At 46.8% G+C, this 23413-nt stretch overlaps 1 protein-coding gene across 11 annotated transcripts in view; it reads left to right on the top strand.

The window, feature by feature from the left end:
• The window catches only part of KCNMA1 (potassium channel, calcium activated large conductance subfamily M alpha, member 1), a 658697-nt gene that overhangs the window by 189909 nt on the left and 445375 nt on the right, over positions 1-23413 (top strand). For all 11 annotated transcript variants that reach the window (XR_001145364.1, XM_004680710.2, XM_004680711.2 and 8 more), the window contains exon 2: positions 2608-2769. Coding sequence is in view for 10 of the 11 variants with exons in the window: in XM_004680710.2 (XP_004680767.1) it covers positions 2608-2769 (162 nt within the window). In the remaining variant the exon portion in view is untranslated. The remainder of the gene's footprint in view (positions 1-2607; positions 2770-23413) is intronic.

A 23413-nucleotide genomic window follows, 5' to 3' on the forward strand; every position in this document is an offset into this window, starting at 1 on the left:
GGGCGGGGGGGTGGGTGGTGGAACACCTTCAGTGACCAAGACTGCCCCTGGGCCTTGAACAGGACCTCCCTGTTCACACTCCACATGGGGTCCTGACAAGTCAAAGTCGCTGTAGGCTGCTAGGACAGAGGCTCCAGATGTGAGCAGGCAGCCCCCCAACATGCCCACCCTGTGGTGCCCCCGTCCGAGGCTTGCTCTGGACTGTTTCAGCTCAGTTGGACTTGTTACACTGGGAAATAAAACAGGAGCGCTCCTGTGGCCGGTGCTGTTTCTCCCCTCCTGGTTCCCCGTGCAGGGCGGATGGAGGGAGAGAACCAGAAGTCAGGAGCAGCTTCCTGCCTGCCCACGAGTCCCCGAGGATGACTCATCCAGTGTCCCTCACCCGCCTCCCAGCTCTGCTTGCCTCACTGCCGCACCCCACTCACTGCAGATAAGATTTTTCACTTCCGCCTTTGCTTCTGCACCCCCCCACCCCCCAACTCACCATGGTCCCTAGTGTCTGTTTGCTTTGGAAATCAATTCTAGGTTTTAAATGATGAACATAATTTGCTGGCATCTTTAAAAGTCTGTGTTTGCAAAAATAATCTCAGTGGGTATTTGAGTGGAGGGCCCAATTCAATTTAAATTTTAGATAAATAATGAAGATGTTTTTAGAATAAGTCTGTCCTGTGCCACACTTGAGGCATACTTACACTAAAAATATTCTTTGCTGTTTACTTGAATCCAAGTCCTCTGGGTGTCTTATGTTTTATTTGGCAACCCCAAGCCTGGGCTTTTAGTCAGAGAGGGACTGCTACTCATAACCATTTTGATCCAGACATTCATGTGTATTGAACCAACTATATACCAGGCACTGGTTTAGGCACTTGGGATAGATACAGTAGTTTGGGAATGGCAGACTATAAAGGAAATAATTAAGTAAACAGAGTGTTTCCGAGGCTTTGAAGTGTTATGAGGAAAACATGGAAGGTGGTCGTGTGAGAAGACAGGGTTGCAGTTATCAAAAAGTGGCCAGAGAAGACTTCATTGGAAAGGTGACATTTGAGCAAAGACTTGAAGGGGTTATGTAAAGGAGCAAGCTGGGACCCTCTGAGAGGAATATTGTGGGCAGAAGTCACATTGGTGGGCAGACATGTTCACTTTACAATCCTACTTGGAACTCGGCTATCTGTTGAGGTCAGCCTTAGTTCTTCAAGCGCCTTTTAAGCCATGAGGTGGAATTTATCATCTTCTATAACAGAAGGTCCGGGGTGGCTTTCAGGCACTGCTGGATACAATGTTCAGCGATGGCCTTCTCGTTCCATCACTTTCATCTTCCTCTGTGGCAGTCTCATTCCCAAGGGTGGGTTCCTTTTCCTACTCTTTCTAGCAAAAATTCCAGGCTTGAGTGGTTTGGGGTTCTTGAGTGGTATGGGGTTGGCATAGGTCACGCAACCATCCCTGGCTTGGTTGCTGTAGCCAGGGGGAATAGAATGATCCAGAGGTCAGTGCTAACCTAGGGCAGGTGTGGCCTCTCAATCTTTGGAACCACACAGACTGAGGTAAGATTAGAATTTCCTTTAAGGAAAGATGGTGTTTGTCTTTCTCCGAGTTATCTCAATGAATACAGTCTCCTTACCACCCATTTCTGTGGTTGCAGATGGCAGGATTCCTTTGTTCTTGTCACTTTGATAGTGGCATCGTATTCCACTGTGTGTACACTCCACAGCTTTGTCCATTACCTGTTGATGGGACACTCAGGTTGTTTCCGACTCGTGGCTATTGCCAGAAATGCTGCACTGAACATGGGCATGCATGCATAGAGCTCTTTGAATTAGCACTTTTGTATTTGCATAAATTCCCAGCAGTGGGATAACTGGATCATATGGAATTTCTATTCTTAACTTTTTGAGGAACCGCCGCACTGTTTTCCACAATGGTTGCATCAATTTACATTCCCACCAACAATGTGTGAGGGTTCCCTTTTCTCCACATCTTCAAATGAACACATGAAACAAGGAAAATAATAATCATTAAGAATACAAGGCTAAAATGGTGGTTACCAGAAGGAAGGGGAAACAGGGGGCTGAGTTGGCTAAAAAGGGTCAATTGTGTGCCAGCGGGTGGAAACTAGCCTTTTGGAGGTGAGCATGTTGTAGTAGATGTAGATGTTGCATTTCTAAGTCTGAAAACCTGAAATGTACATACCGTTAGAAATTAGTGCTACTTCAGTGGAGAAAGGAATGGCAAAGACTCCCTGAGAAGTGCTGGGGTCTGGCCAGGGGGAGCTGGCTGCTGCCAACCCAGCACCCTGTCAGCTACCTCTCCATGGCCCTCAATGTGATGCTTTCCTTTTTGAGTGAGATGTTTTTAAGAAATGGAAGAGAATTCTCTCATTTTTCTTTCTTTCATGAAGCCATTTCAAGAGAAAGCAAAGAAAACATATTTTAAGCAAGATTAAAGAAAGAAAGATTATCAAAGCCATCGCCCTCCCGCCTCCCTTCTCCACGCCTCTTCATGCCAGCTTCCACCTCTGTCAGGACCCTGAGGCTTTGATTCTTTTGGGTGGGTTGTGTTTTTAAATCTAGCAGGTCCTGGTGTCTCAACCCTTGTTCTTTCTGTTGCCAGGAGGCCCAGAAGATTAATAATGGCACCAGCCAGGCGGATGGCACACTCAAGCCAGTGGACGAAAAAGAAGAGGCAGTGGCAGCCGAGGTCGGCTGGATGACCTCTGTGAAGGACTGGGCAGGGGTGATGATATCCGCCCAGACACTGACCGGCAGAGTCCTGGTGAGTCCCTGGCTCCCTCTTTGCAGGAGTCTGCTGTCCAGTCCAACTTTGCTTTGTTTTGGGGATGTGATATTTTGCTGGGTCTTCTTCAGGTCATTGGGAGGTGGGGTGAATGGCGAGTGCTTCTGTGTCGCCATGGAAGAGACACTGGGTTCTTTGTGCATGTCTAAGCCAGTGGTTGGTGGAGAAGTTTGCAAAGCAGGTCAGACTCTAGGCAGGAAGGGTCTGTTGGGGGCCATGCAGAGTGGACAGGTATGCATGTGTGCACGCACGCACGCACACACACACACACACACACACACACACACCATTGTGGGGGAGAAGGGGTCAAGGAAACTTGTGCTGTAACATCTGTAAGTTTCCAGTATTCAAGCCATTCTGATCATGGAATATGGAGGGGGTGGGTTTGTGGTCTCTTGGGGATGTTACTGTTGTCCTTTGGTAGCCAAGCAGAGAACCCTTTGGTGGGCGGGTTCCTAGTCTCTTGTCCTGGGTGATCTGGATTCTGACCGTGGTGAAATCTTCAATCACACTGGTGATGGAACTCATAAATAGCCACTGGAGACCGTCTGGCCATGGAGCTCTGGCTGTGTGACTTTATTTCTGATGACGCAATCTCCCAGGCCCAGCTGTGGCCTGGGCTCCTGCCCCTCCTGTATGTTTCCCACATCCTCCCTGATATGCCAGTAGAGAGCTTGGCTTCACTCAGCTCCTAGTTCTTGGCAAGGAGCATGGGTGGAACAGGCCAACTGTACCTGTTTGCCTTGAACTGGGGGATGGCTGGACATGGATCTTACAATGCAGAGACTGGGAAAGTTCTGGGAAGACAGGCACACGTTGGTTGTCTTGTTTTGGTCATACTCCTATGCTAGGTGGGCACCTTTACCCTGGTAGCCTTGTCTAGTTGGTTTCCTTGGTTCTACCTGGGATCAGAAATTTCATTAGATGGATGCTACATTCCAAATGACTTGTCGTTATGATTCTGGAAATTCTCCCTGGGTCTGTTGCTGGCACTCTGGGAAGAGTGATTCATACATAGATTGAATGAATGGGGTGTCCTGATGACTGGGTCAGAGATCAGGTGGGGTTCCTGGAAAATAAATGTCTTCACCCTTGATGCTGCACAGCACAGTCTCACTGAGGTGGTGATTGTAGATGTAGGAGATGGAGACAATCCTTTGGGAAAACTGTGTGGGTTCCTATGAGCTGAACACTCATGGGCAACTATGACCTGTTGGCCATCTACAAGTCACAGCAGAGCATTCCTAACTACCTTCAGAGGATAGGAATCATAAGGCGGGCCCGGGGATGCTAAGCCTCTGTTGACCTGATTACGTGACTGTCTCCCTGGTGGTCTGGGTTAACTCTGCCTGTGATAACATCATATACATGGTCATGATGTCCCCTTGCCTGTCTCTTATAACACTATCCCAGCATCTGGACCCTGTTCCCCATACCATTGCTGCATGACCAGCTTTTATTAGCCTTTATAATTTCAATAAATGGCCCGAGAACGTCTACTCAAGCAGCAGAGTCTTGCCTTGCAAACCTGCTCCACAGCTGCTATGTCCCTGTCACATTCCTGCCACAAAGTAGCAACAAAGCCCCAACAGAGCTGTACCTTATATTTGGGTTAAATATTGCACAATGGCTTTCAGGAAGGAGTATGACATCGCATGTCTTGATTGTGTCATAAAGGTGGTGGCCAAACAGCTTCTGAGCAGGACAGGGTTCTGATAGCTGAGGGACGCAAGTTGAGCTGAATCTTCTCTCTGGTTGATGTCATTTGGTGGCAACCCAGAAAGGGGAGAAATTTAGAATTTGGATTTTGGAGAGGAAAGAGACAGTGATACATGGAGAAAGACAGTGAAGGGATCATCTGGGCCAGTGAGGCCCAGGAGAGACGGGGGAGAAAAGATCGGGGAATGAAGGTGGCTTTTGCCTTGGGGCTCTGCTGGTACTGTCCTCATCTCCCCTTCCTGATCCTGCAATGTCTCCAGTGCTCTTTTGAGTTTGTCCATGAGGGGACTCTGCATAGGAAACTTATAGAGCTTGAAATGTAGGTCTCGGAATCCTTACACAGGACAGAGTGGAGGCCATGTATTCTATACGTCCAGTGTGATGGTGGGCGGGGAGAGCACAGCTTGATTGCACAAGTGTCAGGTCCACTGCATATGTGTGGCCACTGTCAACACTTCTAATTCTGTTTCCACCAGCTAAGTCTTATGTATTCTGGGCCAGGTATATTTTTCAGTCCATGGGAAACAAGGAATGGTTCTGATTCCATGGCACCATGAATGGAAATTATGGAAGGACTGTCTGGAGGAGAACTGCTATGAATACCAGCATTGCATGTGTAGCAAGGAGGCTAAGTATGAGGAGTTAGGAGGTCAAGAAAGCCATCATAGGAAGGAAAGGCTGTGAGCTGCAACTCCCATTTCAAGAGGAACTGAGTGCACACCTGCTGGTGGAGAAGATAGCAAAGATAAAACCCAGAAACACACTACTTGGTGGGTCAGACACTGAGGAGGAACCCAAATAAAATGGAAAGCATTTGAGTTAGCATCTTGAAATGCTAACTCATGCAAACTCAGAGCAGAGCAAAGCATTCTAACAGGGATCAGCAGAGCCACAGAGAGGACCTGGGTTTTGAGGGAATGAGTTTCAGCTGTGAACACAAAGGCACCAAGAACAACAGGACTGTGGAGGTGGACTAGAGACAGCTTAACCGGTAAATGCTGAGCTCCAGAATCTGCACTGAGTTTTGTAGGAAAAGGAAATTGGAGAGGGAGGTATCATGATTGGTGTGCAGAAAGAATCCCAAGTGGACAGAGACCAAGTGATCACAGGGGAGCTGGAGGTCTTTGAGTCACAGAGTGAGCTCCCAGCACCTGTGGCAGAGATTTCCTGCAGTGACTAAGGTGAGACAGGACTTGAACTGACTCCAGGCAGTGGAGAGATGTGGGTGATATTTTGGAAGCAGAACTCAGACGCCAAGTGCACCTGTTAGCTACGACTACCAGCAAAAACATTACTGAGATCCTCTTGTGAGCCCATTTGTATGCAAGGCTCTGGATTTGATGATGGGATCGAAAGGTCAGGGACACTGTATCTCCCATTTGGCTGTTGTGTCATAGGGGTGCATTGCAAGGGAGCCCGCCAGCCAGTTTTATCAGTGAATTCATCTTCATTTTATAGTCAAGGAAACTGAGGCATATTCAAAGGGCAGTCTTGCCTAAGAATATTCAACCTCAAGCTGCAGAAGCAGGCTCTTACCTGCAGGCCTGCAGTCCTGTTCAGGGCTTTTTCTGTGTCATTACTTTGCAGTTGAAGATAATGACTCTTCTTGGCTAAAGCACTGCCAGCTTTTGTGTTGGTTATGACATTTTTCCATTACCATCTCTGAGCCAATTAGGCCTGGAGCTGGACTGGCCTGATTCTTTTAACATTTGCACAGACTAGCACAGTCTGCCCAGTCCTCCCTGCCTGGCACTGGCTGCGGTGCCAACTGCTTTTTGACTGTCTCTTTGGAAAAAACTCTGCCAAGGTTGCCCTGACTCAACTGAGATTCAGGTAGGGTTCCACCAGCCTCTGCTCCCACAGAGTTTGGGCATTTCAGAGTTTCAAGAGATACCTGAAAAGGCAGGATGTTACTGTGAGCAAGGAAGAGATTTCACACTGACGTCTCTGAGAACATCTCTGACGTCTCTCTGCTCAAGAGAACGCAGTGTGGCCTGTTCAGAATCAAGGCTGTGTTTGTCTTGAGCTCTCCAAATGTCCACCCTTGCCGCAGTGGGACCAAAGCTAGACCAGACACCCATCATTCAGAGCTTCCCTTTTCAATATTTAATTTGCATACAGGATCCTCAGGGCTTCTCAGCACATCTCTCTGCAAGTGCTGTTCTTACCTGCACAGAGCTCTCTTCTAGGCACTGGTATAAGGCTGTGAATTACTAGGTGTGAATTATTTCTTTTAATAAACAGGAGACAGTTGGAAAGTTGGAAAGCTCGGTGTAATAAATGACAAATGACAGTCACCTTTCACCATGGAGTCTCAGGGATAACGCCTCACACCTCCACATCTTCGTGCTAACAACTCCTTGACCAGGTCTCAGAATAGCCCACCTGGGCTTCGTCTCTCACCTCAGCAACAGTGCTTAGCTTCACAAAAACAGCAGGCTCTTCTCTTGAAGCTAAAGGGTTCTGTGTCAAAGTAAGCAACAGGCTGTCCAGGGTTATTGCTTCCTTTCTCTGTATTTTTTTAATTCAAAAATATTTTGTGTTTTCTGATCATAAAAGTGGCATATGCTTATTTACAGCTTTTGGATGAATTACTGGTAAGTTTCCCTTTGGGATTTGAGTTGGCCCACACTAGGGAGCATTTCAATGAAGCGGTGGCTACTTCTGGGATACCTCACAGCTGTTTGGGTATCTGGGGGACTTTGTTCATTTTATCTCATGTTATCTACTTTAAGCTTAGAGTTAGGAGCCAAATAGGTGTTTGTGCCAGGGATGGCTGTGTTGTCCTGGTGCACCCCTGGTGAACACTGGGTTGGTGAAGGGAGCATGGCCGTCTTTGTATGACTGCTTAAAGCCACGTTGGGGGCCCATGAAAATACACAGTGGCTCATGGCTCATATTTCATGTATTCACACCCCTCCCCCTGCACTGCCTTATCTCTCCTTTTCATCTCGGCATTGATTTCCTATCTCCTGTTTGGCCTTCACCTGTAGGAGGTACATGTCCTGTTAGCCTTGTGAGCCATAGTAAATCCTTCTAAGAGGAAGACAGCATGTGTAAACAAAGAGGGCAAGAAACACACAGAGCAGGCTTTTGTAATGTGTGCTTGCACTATATAGAATCCGGAGTCGTTATTAGAGATAATCTAGTTCAGGGTTGGCAAGTTTTTCTGTTCGGGGTCAGATAGTTTAGGCTCTGCAGACTGTCGGGACTCTGTCACAACTACTCAACTCTGTTGCTGTCGTCTAAAAGAGGGGGTCCTGTCAAAACAGGGGTAGGAAGAGCACAGGGGGCTATGGGTGAAGTGGTGGTGGGGAGTCCATGGGACTGACATGAAAAAGCATACACTGTACAAAAATGCAGAATTATATAAAAATATTAAAAGAAAAAGCAAAAAATTAATAAGAGAGGGCATCCTGTACTTCCCCGGAAGGAGCCACAGTGTAAACCAATGTTACTTCAGTATAAATAAACAGGCAGATAAAGAAATGAATAAATTCAGCCAAAGACAGTATGTAGGTGTGAGTGTGTTCCAATAAATCTTTACTTACAGGAGCAAATGGTGGGCAAGATTTGTTTCTTGGGTCACAGTTTGCTGACCCTTGGTCTAGTTTATAAATATGGAAATTGCAAGGCAGGGTTGGGGTGCGGGGTGGGGAGACATTTCCTGAGATAAGCGAGCACAAGGACAGCAGTGTTAGACAACCTGCTTATTGTGTGGAAAGTGATAGCCACAGACACTGGCGGACAAGAACAGGTGCACAACCTACGCATCTCTGTCAGCACCTTGTTCATGTTCAGTTTCATGTTGATTTCAGAGTGTCCGAGGACTGTCTCCCAGGAAGGCTGTGTCTTGTGGCCACTATGCTCTCCCCTCAAAGTGCAAGGGTTGTCTACACACCCCTTTGTGGATCCAGCTGTGGCTGCTCTTCAGAAACTGGTCTTGCCAGTCAACTACCAGCTCCTTCAGCAAAGACCGAGTCATTAGAATTGCCTTTTTGGTTGTTTTCCCTTTGGTCTCATACTACTGCATTTGAATATTGCTCCAGGAAACATATGCATCTAATCCATGAACTGAAAATCTGTGCTTCTTGCATTAGTGTCTGGGGGGTAATCTATTGAAGTAGAGGAAAGTGAAACGCCAGTCTTCCCTTTATCTTCATATATATATCGCATGGGTGGCATTTTACATTAACATTATACACATAGGCTGGACCATTTTATCCTTATCTCCAAGGACCCAAAAGAAAATATGTATCAAATATGCCCTTCAAATAGAAATAATCCTATTGGTTTAATAGAATTAAATAGATGTGTTCACGGCTATGCTGTTTGCACATGAAATTGGATCAGTTACCCATTGATGGGCATACGCTTAATCAAACATGTGACAATCATTCTTTCATTTCTCTCCTTCAGTGGCCCCTTGTGCTGGTGACATTTCTCATCAGCCTCCTCTACTTTAATTTTTCTGGTGGCACAAGACACACAGTTTGCATTTCCATCACATTCTTTCTTCCTCTCATCTGACCCTTCCTTTATTTTTTAAAAACATTTTCAGTCAATTTAGGTAACAATTTTATCACCCACAAGAGCCCTGCATAGCAGAAAGAGCAGAGGTTTCACAGGCCAGTATATTTTAATATTTTAGCGTAGGGCTTACTCTTCTCTCTGGTTATGTGGAGTAAATTGAGAGTCTCCTTGTGTTGTTTCAACATCCCTAAATGGGGTTTCTTTTAAAGGAAGAAGCCTGGTGATTCCCCTCCGAGACTAATAATTTATCTTTTCACGTTCCTGTGTTGTAGTAGAGTTTATGCTACGGGTTTGTCGCAAATAGTCAAAGAAGGTATGCTTTCTTTATATTATTAAATTGGCAAAAATATCCTTGTTGAAGGATGCACCAGCTTGGCTGTTTGTGACCCAGCATCACTGGGGGTCAAACGGGAGTCGGGGTGTGTCAGGAAGCCAGCAGGCGCCTGCCAGGGAGGTCTGGAGCTGCCAGTCCCTGGCTGTGCTCAGAGAGCGGAGGCGCCACCACCGTCAGCGGCTTCATCCTGCTCCTGTAATGAGATTCTACGGAAAACTCGATCTAGGAGATGCTCCAGGATAAAAATGGTTCCCTGGGAACCTGGGCCGACTTCATTTCTCACCCTCTTTTTAAGACTGCTGCTGCTGCTCACCTGGTAAAGCACGCGCAGAAGGAGCGGATGGCGTTGTTTGGCCCAGCATTTCCCATTCTTATCTCACCGTGGAGCCCTTTCCCATGAAACACCTCTGGGAAAGAACCCCCTTTGGGAAACATTTAACTAGCCTGAGTAATGGCAACAGATAGTCGGTTGGCCAGATCCCGACTCACTGCCTGTCTTGCTTGGCTCATAAGCTCAGGACGGTTTATCCATGAGCTTTTTTTTTAAATCAGAAGAAGAATATTTTGTGACATGTGAAAATTTTATGAAATTCACATTTCAGCGTTCATCAACAAAATTTGCTGGGAAGCAGCCATGTCCTCATTTCCATATTATCTCTGACTGTTTGGCAACTCGCTATGATGGTAGAATTGAGTAGTATCCACTGAATCTGAAATACCCGTCAGACTGAAATAGTTACTGTCTGACCCTGGAAAGGAAAAGTTTGCCAATCCCCGAGTGAGCGTGTCAAGTTCTCTGCCTGCTCTCTGTCAGTATTTCTTTCTAAGGGGCTAGTGGGACTTTTTTACCCTGGCACAGGGCAATGGTAAAGATGCTCCCTCATGCCCCTTCTCACAGGGATGCACCTCCAGCACCTCCATTTGCTCACAGAGGTGCAGTAGACCCGTGTCAGTGGGGAGCTGAGGTCCACAGCAGGTTCCAGGCTGGGCTCAGCTTATGCATTTCTGTTTACTGGCCAGCGGGATTGTCTGGAAATTTTGTGGCAGGGGCCCACCCTGCATCTCCCCCTCTGCCTGCCTGTATCTCCGCAGCTGGCATACCAGGGCACATGCATCAGCCCAGGGCCTGATCCTGTTAAGAGGAAGGGTGTCCTAAAGGAACTCTGCAGTCTTATGGACTCCACCCCCTACTCCAGCTTTCTGGACCCTACCCCCTACTCCAGTGATTGGAAACTACAACTCCCAGCAGTACCAGGGTGAGAACTGCGAGGCCCCAAGGGCGGAGCTAGCAGGAATTCTGGGACATTTGGGGGATAAATAGGGCCGGATTGCATCTCACACTCTCTCGCTGGGGGAAGCAGCTCTCCTGACCTGTGACTCTGTGTGTTTAGTCAGCCTAGCCCTAAGGTATTCCAGTTACTTTGTATCCCGCTCTCTTTTCCTGGGTTGTTTCCTATTCCTTTCCCCGTTTGTAAATAAACCAGTTATTGACCCTTTTGTGTGTACCTGCAGTGTAACTGAATTGTGAGTGTGAGGGTGAGGCCCCACAGACAAGCGGCCCAGTCCACTCTGGGCTACCCTGTAACAGTCCTACTGGGGAGGGGCCTCTAGTTTTGCCCACAGGTGGTGCCCTGGCCTTTCTGGCTGCCAGTCTGCCCTGCCACTCTATAGGCCATGTTGGCTTTTGTGCTGGCCTCTCTAATGCCTTCTGCAAAGGCAGCTGCTAATTTTACTAGCTGGTCTGTTGGCTCCTTCTACCCCACCTTGACTCCTCCCCCACCCCCCCCCAAAATGAAGCAGATTTGTAGCAATCAGCCCCTGGTCAGCTCTGGAGAGAGGATGAGCCTCCTTCTGGCCAGAAGCAACCCATGCTGTCCTGCCTCATTACCCTGACTCTCAGGACTTTTGGAGGCCAGCGCTTGCCTAATGTTGCAGTCTCCCCCCTCCTTGGAGTTGTTTTGGGGGCATTGGGTTATGGCTTTGTCCTTCAGCTCCACCTCTCTGGTCATTCACCTACCTCTATCCATTCATTCATCTCTCCAGCACATGTAGCTTGACTGTGTTGCCATCACAGGCAACAGACTGTAGCCGGCACTGGGTGCCTGATCCGTCAAGCATTACACTCGGGGTCTTCCTTACAGCTTTTCTTGTTTTGGTTGTCTCTGTTTCAACCTCTCTGCGGGGTCTGGTTGGGAGGAGCCCTGCCCTTTTACCGATCCAGCATTATGTGAACTAGGATTCCTCCTTCCTTTTGAACTCTGTCTGTCTCCTTGTATTTCTTTTTTATTTGGTTGGAACCGACAAAGCAGATGGATGGTGCATACAGCACCCCAAACCTCTAGCTACTGCTTTTCCTGTCTCCCTGGGATGTGCATCCTCAGGAAGGAATGCCATGGCTTGTGGAATATGGAGAGCCATGATGTGAGGTAGAGGGGTGCTTAGGAACCAGCCTGTGGTCCCCAAGTTGTAGCACCTCCAGTCTATTGGGTTTTAACTCTGGGCAAGTTGCTTTAGCTTTTGGTGATTCAGTTTCCTCATCTCTTCAATGGGGATAATAATAGTCCCTGTTTTTTGATGTGAAAATGTGCTGTGCTGATGAATGTAAAGCATTTAGAATGGTACCTAGTACATGGTTACTTCTTCGTAAATATTAGCTGTAGTTATTTTTATTGACGTGTGAGCCTTTTCACCATGTCATGCAAGGAATGGTTGGGATGGAGACTCACAGGGGTAGGTAGTTTAGGAGAGTAAAGAAGGAGCCGCCCTTGACCTCACCAAACACAGAGGTCCCCCAAAAGTGCTGAGTGAGCAGTGGCCATGACTGTAAGTCCCAGGCAGACTCTCCCTCAGGTCCAGTCAGCCGATGATGCTTGCTCTGTGTAGACAATTCTGCCTCTGTCACTCCTGAAGCTGGCTCATGCCAACCTGACTCACCACTGTCAAGCCAGCTAGGAAACTCTCACTTCATATAGCCTCACCAAGCTGCCTGGGGACCAGAGGGCAGGCTGGGCTCTCCCAAGGAGCTGTACATTGTAGGCATGTGTCACAGGAAACAACTTGGCAGATGACGGGTGAGAGCTATGTCAAGAGACTCCTGTGTCCAGGCTGTCTGGACATGGGGTGGGGCCGACAGAGTCAGGCCTGGTTTCAGAGGGCACATCAGTACTGGCGAGGGGGGAGGTGTCTTGAGCATCATTTTGGTGGACAGGGACCACACATCCAATGGAAGGATGCAGGAAAGTGTTAAGTCACCAGAAAATGAGGACATATGTCAAACCTCTCCTCTGAGTTATTCAAGCAGCCCTGCAGACAGTCTTGGAGCACCTTCTAAGTATCAGATGCTATTCAAGGGACTGGGTCCATGTTGGTTTATGCAGTGAAGTCTGCAAAGTGAAATCATCCAAACTGTTGAAAGTGAAAATGTTATGCACGCCTTTTGCTGGGATGCTTTAAGTGGCAAGGCTTTGGAAATAGAGTTTGGTGATAAATTAGAACATGTAACCCATCCATCAGTCCTTGGACAAGGTATGGAGCCTGCTTTTTCTAATCCTGTGTCTCCCTGCTGCTCTACCCAAGGGACCTGAGCAACGGTGTTGATAGATTGGTGCTAAACTAATCCGGCCTCCCTCCTCCCCCCCTCCCTCCACAGCCAGCAAAGGCAAGCGCCCCCTGGAGACAGCTGTGTAGCTAACAGAATGCCCGTATTTGGTGCCTGCCATCTTGGGCTGGGAAGAACTTTTTCCCCCAGGGTCTGTGGGGGAGACTGACAGTTAGCAGTGCCTATTTGCAAGAAAAATAGCCTGGTGGACTGAGACTCCCCTTGGTGCCTTCATTTTAGCTGCAAGGAAGTTTGTTTAGCAGAGGGATTCAAAAATAGAGATGATGATGACAAAATGAGTCCCCAGCCATTGTTATCACCAGGGCACACGTGCTTGGCGAGTCACACTCAGGACCACATGCAAGCTGGTGCTTCCAAGTTTAATTTACTCGGCTATGTTTAGGAGGAGGCAGACTGACTCGTGCCTGCAGGCCCCAAACATCCCAATTTGGTGCACTAGAAGCCCCATTTTTAGGATGTGGCTCAGAATGAGGCTTTTCTAGAAAAGTAACTACTTCAGGGGAGCAACAACAACAGAAAACCACCATTTCCCCTAAAAATTTCGTTGCAGAAAATGTACTCTAGTGTTTGAGTAGGGGGGGGGGATTAGGACAGGATACATGCTTCTCTGCCTTTCTTAAGGAATGAGAACATTTGAAAATTCAATTAAATGCACCCAAGCCTCTTAAACAGCAGGGCCATAAAGGTGGCTTGGTGCTGATGTAGAAGCCATGGTAAGGCTAGGAAAGCAGGGTTCTGCCTCAGTGGAAGCTTGGCCCTCAGTTCATAAACCAAGGGGCACACAGGTCTTTGCCCAGGGTACCAGGATGACCTTGAACCTGTACGTGGCTCTCCCTGGGCAAGCAGACTTGCCGGCCTGCCTTGTTTTTTGGCCTTGGATCATCCAGGAAGAAAGTGGACTAAGTGCCCACCTGTGCAGAATCCAGATTCCAAAGGATGAACTGAAGGGATGAGAAAAGAGCTTCCTAGACTGCTTTCCCAAAAAGGCTCTATTTTGACTTCTTCCCTGTTTCTCTTTTTAGTCTTCTTTTTTTTTCCTCCCTTTTTTTTGTGACTATTGGTGAAACGATTATCTTAAGAGAAAGCAAAGCCCTGTTTTCATACCATTCTCCCTTAAATTCAGACCTTGCTTATACTAAAAATAGCATGAAACAGAGGCAGAGGCACACAAGACGTCACAAGGGCGGCATTTCAGGGGGCGGGGCTGGGGCTCCCCTGTACCTCACAGGCTCACTGGCTGTGTTGGCCTGGACCTGACCCACAGGAAGGCGTGGGGTTTGGAATCCCATCAGGAGGGGTCTAGGCTGCTCTCCTTGTGTGTCATTCCAGACCTGTCTGGAGCTAATTATATCAGCTGGGCACACAGAGCCCTGCCTGGGCTTATGCCCCCAGGGAAGGGGGGAAATAACTTCCGGGGAAGGAAAGCTGTTGTTCTTAACCCCACAGGGCCCTGCGTGGGCTCTCAGGAAGCTGCTGTCAGGTTATTGTCTCCTCCTGAGCTGTGGGGTGGGCAATTTGGTTTCGTGGTCACTTCAGACTTTGCCTGAAAGAAAGTTTAAATCATCAGAATGAGGGGCAACATTCTGCTCCCCTAGGTCTATGCAGCGTATCTCTCCTGGGTCTTGGGGATTTGAGTTTGAGACCCGTTTGGGATGTGAGAAGAGAATGGCAATCACTTTTCATGTGAGCAACTGTGGTAGCAGAAAACCATGTTCTAATCCCAGCTCTGCTATAATCTTTTGGTGACCTTGAATACTTCCATTCCGTTGGTTTTGGTGTCTCCGTAGAGGAAATGAGGGGTAGCAGTAGTCAGTTAATAGTTTGTTTTTTTCCAACCTCAGAGCACTCTGCATTTTCTCACTCTCTGCTGTCCTTCAGTCAGGACAGCGAGTCGGTAAAGCAAGCCCTCACTCAGCAGGTGCACGCTGCGCTTGGAGTGGTGCTGCACATGAGGAGAGCTGCAGGAGGCAGAAGAGAAATCCTGTGCTTCGCTGCCAGACCAACTGGAGGAAAGCAGGAGGTAGTCAAGGGGTGCTCCTGCATGGCGCTCCCCAACTTAGTGTGCATGTGGAACACAGTCTAAACTCTCCTTTGGATTAGGACTTTGCCTCTCACTCATCTAGGATTCTCTTCCTTCCTGACTCCCTTCCCGGTGAATGTCAGTATGCAGAGATGATGAAAAGCAGCATCTAGCACAGGGAACAGGGCCTGTGGCAGGGGAGCTGGGTAGGAGAACGCCTTCAGAGGAAGATCATATTCAGAAGGCCTCGGTCCTCCCTGGGGAGGTGGTTCCTCATAAACCATTCCAGCCTGAGGTTCCCTCCTAGAACCATCTTTAAACAGCTGAAAACTTCTGAGGGGATTGTGTGCTGATTCGGTGACTTACTTTCAGAGCCTCCTTTCTGATTGAACAGCCACTGGGGGAGACCCCAAGTGAGGGGTGGTCTTTGATATTTGCTCTGCTTTCACAGAACCACTGCTGGTGCCAGTTAGCATGTTCCTGGAAGTCCATTCCTCTTCCAGAGACAGAAGCAGCTCCTTCTCTTTGTACCTGTAATCATTTCATAAGAGGCCCATTCAGTTAAAAGAACGCCCAGCAGAAGTACAGGAAGAAGGAAGGAGCAAGAAGACAGTGCTGTGGCGAATGTTATTTTTCATTTCTGGAGCAAGGTAGTGTACCCAGGGGTGGGTGGGAGCTTCTAGGATAAACCCTAGATTTACAAGCGAATGGACACTATGAGTGATTAGTGCAATTGAGTTTGCAGAAGTTTCCCAAATGAAACTTCATTTTAGGTAAACTTCTTAAACTTAAAATGTAGCTGCGAGAAAGCCTCCATAAGGTCACTGTTTCAGTTTAATTTACATGACTGCAGCAAAGGCTGTATCCTTTGGAGTATGCACTGGGCCTGGCCCTGGATACTAAATTATAAAACATTACTGTTCCTCTGACCAGGGCCCACTTTGTAAACCAGTGGGTTTATCTGGTAGCTTTTCCCAGAAAGTTTCAGCACAGAAGCTGGTTTCCATAGCATCCTGGCCCAGAGGGAGTTGCTGTGTTGGGGGTTGGGGTTATCTCTGGCAAACAAACCTTGTAGAGAGGCAATTCAGTACCTACCCTCCCAGTCCTGTAAAATACAATTCTTTCACCCCCAGTTGTGATGGAGAGATCTAGCTAGGACGACAGAAATAAATAAGTAACCAGATTCTCTTTTATTTAACTCTCTCTCAGACAGCCTCTGGTGCTAATTAGTTCTGCTGTAGATTTTGTCAGAACTTAAGTCCCAATCCCTTTGCCATAGGAGGTATATTTAGAGATGCAAAATGACACGAAAAACAATCCGCTTCCTTGAAAGATAATTTTGTGTACATTAAACAGACACATTAAGCCATTTACAAGTGAGCTGTTTGTTCTTAGGGATCTGGAAGAAATCTGAATTTCTAATTGTGGGTTCTTTAATAATTTTCAAAAGAACTAAGGGTAATAATTAAATGTCTTTGAACTTCCCCAAGCTTCTCTCACATGATCTCGAAGCATTCTCTGTCTTGATGAAATCCTTAAGAAGTTCGAGAGGCAGTGACCCCAGGAGGAGCTTTTTAACAGAGAGGGGGGAACTGAAGGCAAAGAGACTCAAGAAAAATGTACAAGGTGACGTTTGCAGCTTCAGACGTGGGCTTAGTGAAGGGTTCTCATAGCCTTGGCTGCTAAGACTTGGAAAAAGCCAAGGAGAAGAGATAAGAGAAAAAGGGAGGCAGAACTTAGTGAAGGGTATTAGTAATGAGACTAGTTTCAAGCAACATTTTATGGTTGTGATGTTGAAGGGTTTGAAGAGATCTAGTCCAGGAATGGTGAATCAGTTCCCTCTTCTGGGCTCATTCTGACTAATCAGAAGTGATGACTGAGAATGCTTTACCTACGATTCAAGACTTAGCAGCAAAGAGTAATTGGGCCACTGCTCTAAAGAATACCGTGATCGACCAGTGATGTCTACTATGAGTGATGGCTTGCGAGGTGGCAGTACCTGAGTTATTGATGCCTTATTATGTCCCAGCAGGCTTTGTTCTAGATGGAGGTCCCCAAAGTTTACTTTATATGTGATTAAAGTGAGACTTATCCAAGGCCACACAGTCCAAACACTATGTGGTTAAGAACCCCTGTTTCCTGCCTCTGTCTAGTATCTGATACCACAGCTCCGTAAGTTAGGGCTGCATGAACAGAAAGTTGTCAGCCTCCTGGATTAGCTGTTTTCTTTTCTTCTTTTCATACTGAAGTCTGACTTCAGATTTTTCCACCTAGAGATTTAATCGTTAGTGTTTGGGAAGTGTTGGGGGTGCATTTTAGAACTATAGTGGTTCTATAAATAGAAATGCAAACACACATTTCTCATTTTTAGGTCCATTCTGAAAACTCTCTTAGCACAGAGCACAGCCTCCTATTCCTGAGCTTTCCTCTTGGACTACTCATGGGGTTCCATTCTCTCAAGCTCCACAGATGCCTCTCCTTGCACCCCCAACAGCTTTCAGAGGGGTTAGTGTGTCATCATTTTGTTTCTTGCTTCTGAAGTCTCACCATCTATATCTTCTTGTTTTCTTAACATTTTATCTCTTCAGGTATTCATGCTCACATCTTAATGGCTGTGATTACAATGATAAATGCATTTTGCCTGTGACCAAAAGCAATTTTTATCCTGACTTGAATTTAAAAGTCTGCGAGAGTTGCAGAGTGGGGAACAGAAAGAGTCTTCAGCTTCATCCTGGGAGCCATAAAAAATTTGCTAGAATTTTATTGTCTCCATCAAGATGAAAATGGGATTCCAAAATTTCACATTCAATAAATAATAAGGCAAACACCAAAGCAAAGTTCTCTTTTCCAGTTTTATAAGTCTACCTATTGTACCTGCAACCTGGCAGATATTTCATTCTGATGACAGACAGAACCTCCTCTAGGAATTTATGTAAACTGGGGCTGGATAGAAGATTTCAGACAATTGATAGAGCTAGGAAGAAGGCTGGCAAATCATGTTTCTGTGCCATAATTCACTCCCAAATGTCTCAGTCATTTTTCAGTTTTTTTGTTCCTCCCTTTCTAGCATAATGGGAATTGGAACAGAAACCCCACTAGCTCAAAGACCCAGGGTGGGTTTACCTTCTGGGGTTGTGACTGATAGGGTAATATAGCAGACAGGACTGCAGCTTGATGTGCCACACTACCATTCACCGTGGAGGTGGCTGGGATTCTTTGTGAGGGTTGAATTTGCCATCCTGGCTTCATTAACCAGTCATACACAATTGGGAATGACTCAGCCTACATTTCCCAGTGCTGCTTAAGAGAGTCCCAGAGAGTCCCATGTCTCACCTACACTGGAAACTAGGGCCATAAAGAGTCCATGTGCCACTCTGGGTGGTCCCCAGGGAGTGTTACATAGACCCAGTTTCTCTTACATTCTGGCAATAGCCAAGTATTGTAGATTTTCCACTCCTGCTCCTACCTCCATGTCGTGGGTTCGGTCCTGCGACCGGTGCCTTCAGTCATTAGAAGAGCTGTTGTGTCACTCTTCTTGTGTGCCCCATCCCCATCCTTTGTAGGCCGCTGTTAGATGAATTTTCCCTCCAGCAGGCTTTGCTTAGGTTCATGGCTTCAGCAGTGCCTCATGGACACTGCTGTGTCCCATGGACAGATTCCTTGTGCAGATGATCAGGACTCACCATCACTTGGCCCCACTCTCTCCAGCCAGCCTTCCCTCTCTTGTCCTCCAACCTTTATTCTTGCTCTCTTTATTCCAACCCGACTCATCTTCAGGATGTAGTGTGGGGTCATCCTCTCCACCACAGCCTACCTCCCTGTATCCTATTCACATTCACCATGGAGGTGACGCCTGTGCTGAGTGGTTAAGAGCATTGGCTGTAGATCCAGTTGAAGTTGAGTTTCTCTCTGCTGTGTGCTTATGTGACGTTGGGCCAGTGGCAGGGGATCATAACTGTACCTGCTTTGTAGGGTTATTTTGAGGACTCAGGGAGCTAATATACATATTTAGAACAATAGTTGGCATAGATGAAATGTTATATAAATTGTTAAACAAATGCATTATACTTTAAAATTCCCAAGAATGGGAAATATATTTATTTTAATGTTGTCTTTCCCTTTGTCTTGTACTAGGCTAAAGTAGTTCTGAACAAGGTGAGAGACTTACTGTAAGGATGAAATTTTAAGAGTGAGAGCGAGAATGCTTGAATGTTCTTTGCCATGTCTTCATTCAGCTGATGTCACTGAGATATGGAAGTGCCAGGCTCTCTGCTTTCATAGTTGTTGGTGATCAGAATGGAATGAGATATGGTCTCTATATTTAAGGAGCTCGAGTCTAGGACCAAAACACAGATGTAAGTCAATACTAACCACATCGACTAGATATAAGACAAGTGATATATGTTACCTTGTTTCCATTCCCCTGTCACACATGAGAAAACCCAGGCACAGAGAGTTTTTCATGACTTAGGTAAGACCATGCATCTCAAAAGCATGGAAATTGAGATTTGAAATTAGGTTCCTATAATTTGATGGCCCAGGTTTTTCCCATAGTATCATGGAGTTTATCCTTTAAGAGGAAGTGAAGGCAATGGAATACTACTCAGCCACCCAACAAATAAACATATGCCATTTGCAGAAACAGGGAAGGGATTATGCTAAGTGAAATATGCCAGAAGGAAAAAGATAAAAATCAAATGGGTTCTCATTTATATGGAATATTGAGAAACCAAAAAAAGGGTCAGGAAAAAGACAAAATTTGCAAGCTGACCATAGATCTGAGGCAAACAGCAGGGGAGGAGATGGAAGAGCATAAAGGTTGGGGGAGATGGATCATGGGTGCCGTGGTGGTGGGAGAACTACGAGGACTACAACCAGGGAGAAATTAAATACTGTCTACAAATTAACAACAGTGTAAGAAAATACATTAATTAAAAAAACTAGCGAAGGGATGAGTGAGTGTGTGAAGACTCAATTGGCAGATTCCAAAGACATGTGGCACGAGAAAGAGAAGATTGAACCAGAGATCTGCCACAGAGGATGAGCTCTCAGTCAGGCAGGTCAGGGCAGGTAAAAGTCGCTGAAGCCATAACCATTTGTCCAGCAAGCATGAACACCTATGGACAGTTGGGACAGTTTTCATTGCTTTCCTTTTGGGAGGTGGGTCACCTTATCTCTATTGTCATACCTGGACTTCTTTCTGGGACAAAGATGGTTTTATTTTCTTCCCCTTTGGGTAATACCCAAAGCCAAAGGTTGCTGTGATGATGGATGCAAAAGATACGTAACCATTCCCTCTTTGATCTACTTTTGTCATAATGGGCCCATTTGGAAGGTTTCCATAGGTACAGGGACAATGCCGCTCTACTGGGCTTCAGCAGCCACCAGATGATCAAGGCATCAGGGAAAAGTCTGGAGTGAGACTGACTGGTTTCTATGGCAACTGCTGCTTGCCTCAATGCTGCACACGAGCTTCCCTCATTTTACGTAAGCATGTGTTTATTTATTATTGGCTCAACCTGGGAGTGCCTACGTAGGCGCCGTCTCCCTCTCCACTGCTGAGGTCACTCTCGCGGCTGGGAGGTGGATCCAGAGAGCATAAGAGTTGCCCCACCAGGAAAATCTCTTCTTTAGGCCCTGACCTGTGCTGCATGTGTGAGCGTGATGATGACGATGTGGAATTGGAGCAGGGGGAGGGAAGGCATTAAGGATGCCAATCTAGAACGGGTAGACTCAGACATCATGTAGGGCCCTACAGTGAATCACAGACTGCCCTGGAGAGCCGACGGTGACGCATGTACTTCTCATTAACAGACAGCTTGTTGCTCTCCCCTGGGGATGCCCTTGAGCTGACTGAGCTAACATGGGCCTCAAAACCTCTAGACCCAGGCTATCTGGTGTAGGGAACACTAACCCCAGGCAGCTGTTGAGCATGTGAAACATGGACAGTCCAAATTGAGATTTAAAGTTAATGCAAAATTTGGTAGAAGACTGCTGAATACCTTATTAATAATTTCTATACTGCTTACATTTTTTAAAAGATTATTTATGCATACAGAACTGGGGTACAGGTCAGAGGTGCAGGAGTGGTGAGAGGATTCGTCAGAGACAGAGTGGGTAGCAGAACAAGCTGACTGACAAAGCACACTGCTGAGGGGAGCAGTGGGAGGGTCAGGAGAGGTCTGCTGCGCCATGTGGGTCACCCCCAGGGCGGGGGTCAAACTCATGTTGAAGTGGCTTTAGCTTCTTAGTGCTGTGCGTTAATCTGCTGCGCCACCAGGGAGGGCCCACTGCTTACATTTTAACATGATAATCCATCAGGCAATCTCTCCAAAACCCAGTCTAGGTTAAACAAAGTAGCTTATTAAAATTCACTTTGCCTATTTCTTTTGACTTTAAAAAATGCTTCCTAGATGGATATTGGGGATGATTGTACAACAAGGTGAATGAACTGTTACTTAAAAATTGTGGTTTGTTTTACCACAATTGAAAGCAAGCAAGCAAGAAAAAAGCTCCATGGAAACAGCAGTATTTTCCAGGTCTCTTTCTGGATCACTTCCCAGAGATCCCAGAGCATAAGGATCAGGAGAGCTGGGTCATGGGTACTGCTTTTATCCTGGGCCAGGACTGAGTTAGATGCTTGGTCCTGAGACCAACTAGTGGTGAAGAAATGAACCCCCACCTCCCCGAGGCTACCTTGGTGTACCCCAGAGTGAACCCGGGGTCTCTTATAGGGAGTTCCCTCCATCTCTGAACAAAGTCAAGTTTCTCTGCTGCGGAGAGGTGAAAATGGCCTGTAGGGGCACCGCCACACTGTAACTTTAAAGGAAAGTGTACTTTATATGTGAACTTCAGGTGGAAACACTCCCTCCCCGCACATGGAATAGTGTGGGGAGCGCTGTGCTCTAACTCTAGTTGTAGGTAACTCACTGTCAAGAAAAGCATGCCTCCTAGAAAACTGAAAATTGCACATGTGGCTTGTAGTCTTTTTTTTTTTTTTTGACAGTTTGAATGGTTAAACATGGGCTGTTATTCTTCCCCACTGATAAACTCTATGATGTTGGAAATGCTGCTCTACTGTGACTCATTCGCTTCATCTATAAAATGGGAACGACAATAACCCTGTCTTTATGGGGTTGTGAGCTGAATTAACAAGTCTAAAGCAGTTAGAACTGCCCGGCACACAGGAGGAGGCCAGGCCTGTCCCCAAGTTGCCTGGCTCCCCCCAACCTGCACACCAAGCTCCCCCAGCAGGCAGGATACTGACTCCAAGAAGGGCCACCTGTCAGGTGGGGCTGGTGAGTACTCTGTGGTCGAGTACTTCTCTCTGCACTGTTCCAAGCTAACTTTTCCTAGACGAAGAGCCTCCTCTTGCATCTTGTATCCATTTGTGAAAAATAAAAAGGGGAAAAGAGCTCCACAAAGAGGGAGCTGGTCGTGCCCTCATCAGGACAGGTCTGAAAGAACCGAGCAGCCCACTGTGCTTGCTGCTGCCTCCCGGAGGAGCGGGCTGGAGCAGAAGGCCTAGGTCCTTGCTCTAAGAGTCCCGCTCAGGGCTCTTCTAAGGGTTAAGTATCTTTCAGGAGGTTGTCTTTAGGTTTCAGGGGGGAAGAAGGACCTGGCTTTAAAGTTGTTTTGAGTCAACACTTGAAGGCAAAAAAGCCACAAATGCATTTGTGATTGCTCTCACAATTATTTGGGCAAAAGGTGCACAAGGGTTTTTGCTGATTTCTCCAGGGAATTTAGGGTTTGTTTTTGTTACCCTGAACCTTAGACAGAAGTCATTAGATTTCAACAAATATCAGTTGCACTTCAAATTGTTACCTGTTGCTTAGAGAACTAGAATTGTAGTTTGTAGAAGGTACCATAGAGAGTCAGCACTACAGAAAGGGAAAGAGACTTGGATGGGGCAGGGGCCATGTCTGTGTTGACACAACATATTATGGCCAGCTTTCTGAAGGAGTTTTCCTTATATTTTCGGTAACTTCCAGTTTTTCATTTAAAAAATAATCCTCTATTTATAGCTACCCTATTTGGGGTCCTCCCTGATAATGCAGTGGGTTAAAGTGCAGCACTAAAAAGGTAAATCCACTTCAGCATGAGTTCGATCCCTGCCCCGAAGGTGACCCACAGGGCACAGCAGACCTCTCCTGACCCGCCCACTGCTCCCCTCAGCAGTGTACTTTGTCAGTCAGCCTGTTCTACTCCCCACTCTGTCTCTGGTGAATCCTCTCACTGCTCCTGCACTTTTGGCCTGTACCCTAGTTCTGTAAGCATAAAATAAATCTTTAAAAAATTATCGCTATTTATGGGCCCTCCCTGGTGGCGCAGCGGGTTAAAGCACAGCACTGAGAATCTGAAGCCACTTCCGCATGAGTTCGATTCCCGCCTGCCGCCT

This window comes from Condylura cristata, unplaced genomic scaffold (genome assembly GCF_000260355.1).
Source record: "Condylura cristata isolate star-nosed mole 26May11 unplaced genomic scaffold, ConCri1.0 scaffold00011, whole genome shotgun sequence".
NCBI classification, from domain to species: Eukaryota; Metazoa; Chordata; class Mammalia; order Eulipotyphla; family Talpidae; genus Condylura; species Condylura cristata.